Here is a 1,834-nt window from a genome sequence, read left to right on the forward strand (position 1 = left end):
GCGCCGCCCGGCCGCCCGCCGCTCAGCCTGGGGTCCCCGTCCCGACCGCCACCCCCCTTCCCCAATCTTTCAAGGTCTCCCCGGCTTTGCAGGGGCACGCAGCACTTCTGCCCGTCCCGAGGAGCCCTGGGCAGAGGCAGCCGTCAAAAGACCGGTCCGGATTTTATTAAAAGTTCAGCACCAGTACATTTAAAATACAAAACAAACAAAAAAAGCGAGAAGACGGGAAGTATTAAATTAATGGAGCTTAAAGCTATGGAGGTCTGGTGTGGAGAGAGTTGAAGGCACGTGCGGGGCAGAGGCGGTGACGGGATGCACCGGCAAGGGGATGCCGTGTCCGGGGAGCACCGCTCAGCACCGAGCCGTGGGCTCCGGGGGGGGAGGAGGGGTCTCTGGACCTGCCGGTGGGGGTGGGCTGCTGCCAGCACCAGAGCAGGAGCCCCGAGTGAGCTCTGAGGATGTGCAGAACCACCGCCGTGCCCAGAACCCACAAGGCAACACAGCAGTTTGGTGCCAGCCTCCTTGTCTGTGGCTCCTGAGGGGGAGTGAAGAGGCACAGCAAATCCCAGTGCTGCCACGGGGCACCGCTGCCAGGGCTCCCAGGGACATCGGGGCTGGGGGGCTCAGGGGGCACCAGACAGGTGGTGGCACGGTGGTGTGGCTGCTCCTCTGATAGGAATTAGGGCAGTGATGTCCCAGTGGAAAGGGCAGTCCTGCTGGGAGCACTGGGCAGGATCGACCCTTCTCGATGAACCTGTGTTCCTGTGCAGCATGGAGCCTGGAGTCCCCAGGATGGCATCACAGCCATTCTGCTCTGTCAGAGCCAGGATCCCCTTCTCCTGGTACATCAGAGGGTCTCTGCAAACACAGGGGATGGTGACACCACGATGCAGCAGGCCCCCCAACTTCACATCACAGCTCCCAGCCCCAGCATCAGGAACCTTCATCGGCTTTGTCCCCTTTGGTGTTGGGCTCCTGCCACCACTCTGCAAAGAAGCCCTCCTCGTAGTCCCCTTCGCCCTCAAACTCGCCGTCTGAGGGCAGATCCTGCAGGTCCAGCTCCTCACCATCATCCACCTCCATCTGCAGCACAGGGTGGGAGGAGGAAGCAGAGCAGTGACCACAGTGGTTCTTCCTGCGGGGCTGCTCAGGGATGGACCCCCACACCACACCCACGAGGAGGGGTCCTGCCTTGGGGTACCCGCAGCTCCCAACCGCAAGGGACCCCCAAAAGCAGCCGCCAAAAGTGGTCATCACCCACCTCATCGTCAGCCTGCAGGTACTGCTTGGCAAACTCCAGCATCTTCTTCTGTGCAGCCGTCCTGTTGTAGTAGCGCACGGCTTCCTGGGCACAGGGTTGGGGGATAGCGGGTGGCACGTCAGCCCCCACATCAACTGAGCCCCAGGGCAGGGGCTGGGGGGGCTCTCACCGGCCGGGGCTCAAAGTCCTCCTCCTGCAGGTGCCAGCGTTCGCGGTGGAAGCGATAATACACCAAGTTCTGCTGCATCACCGCATCATCCGGGTCGAAGAGCATGTAGCTGGAGACGCTGCGCACCGCATCCCTCACATCATTCACTGCAGGGAGCAGAGTGTGACACGGGGGGTGACACCCTGCCCTGGGACACCCAGGGGCTCAAGCCCCCAATTCCCAGCCCACACTCACACTTGTAGTAGGCGAACTGCAGGTAGTGGTACATGGTGGCCACGAACTTCTCCACAAAGTAGCCGCCTACGTTGGGGGTGAGCTCGCTCTCGCAGCCCACCTTGCAGCGCAGAACGCTCACAAAGTGGTCTGGGGACAAGATAACGTCAGGCATTGCCCCACATCGCCAC

General features: G+C 61.8%; 1 protein-coding gene across 1 annotated transcript; it reads right to left on the reverse strand.

Annotated features, from left to right (window-relative positions):
- Window positions 1–143: 143 nt before the first annotated feature.
- LOC100540622 (endoplasmic reticulum protein SC65-like) lies at window positions 144–1,824 on the reverse strand. Its single transcript, XM_003213903.4, has 5 exons — window positions 1,665–1,824; window positions 1,431–1,576; window positions 1,262–1,345; window positions 942–1,083; window positions 144–858 (listed from the first exon to the last, which is right to left on the reverse strand). Exons 1-5 carry the CDS (start codon window positions 1,816–1,818, stop codon window positions 848–850), a joined length of 537 nt encoding a protein of 178 aa, XP_003213951.2. The 5' UTR covers window positions 1,819–1,824; the 3' UTR covers window positions 144–847.
- Window positions 1,825–1,834: the final 10 nt, after the last annotated feature.

This window comes from Meleagris gallopavo, chromosome 29 (assembly GCF_000146605.3).
Source record: "Meleagris gallopavo isolate NT-WF06-2002-E0010 breed Aviagen turkey brand Nicholas breeding stock chromosome 29, Turkey_5.1, whole genome shotgun sequence".
Classification (NCBI taxonomy): Eukaryota; Metazoa; Chordata; class Aves; order Galliformes; family Phasianidae; genus Meleagris; species Meleagris gallopavo.

Excerpts from the sequence above, each read along its gene's own strand:
- LOC100540622 (XM_003213903.4), bottom strand. The coding sequence starts at position 1,818 with ATGCCTGACGTTATCTTGTCCCCAGACCACTTTGTGAGCGTTCTGCGC. Across the intron at positions 1,577-1,664 it reads GCAGTTCGCCTACTACAAGT|TGAATGATGTGAGGGATGCG; the intron begins GTGAGTGTGGGC and ends TGCTCCCTGCAG. Across the intron at positions 1,346-1,430 it reads AGGACTTTGAGCCCCGGCCG|GAAGCCGTGCGCTACTACAA; the intron begins GTGAGAGCCCCC and ends CCCTGTGCCCAG.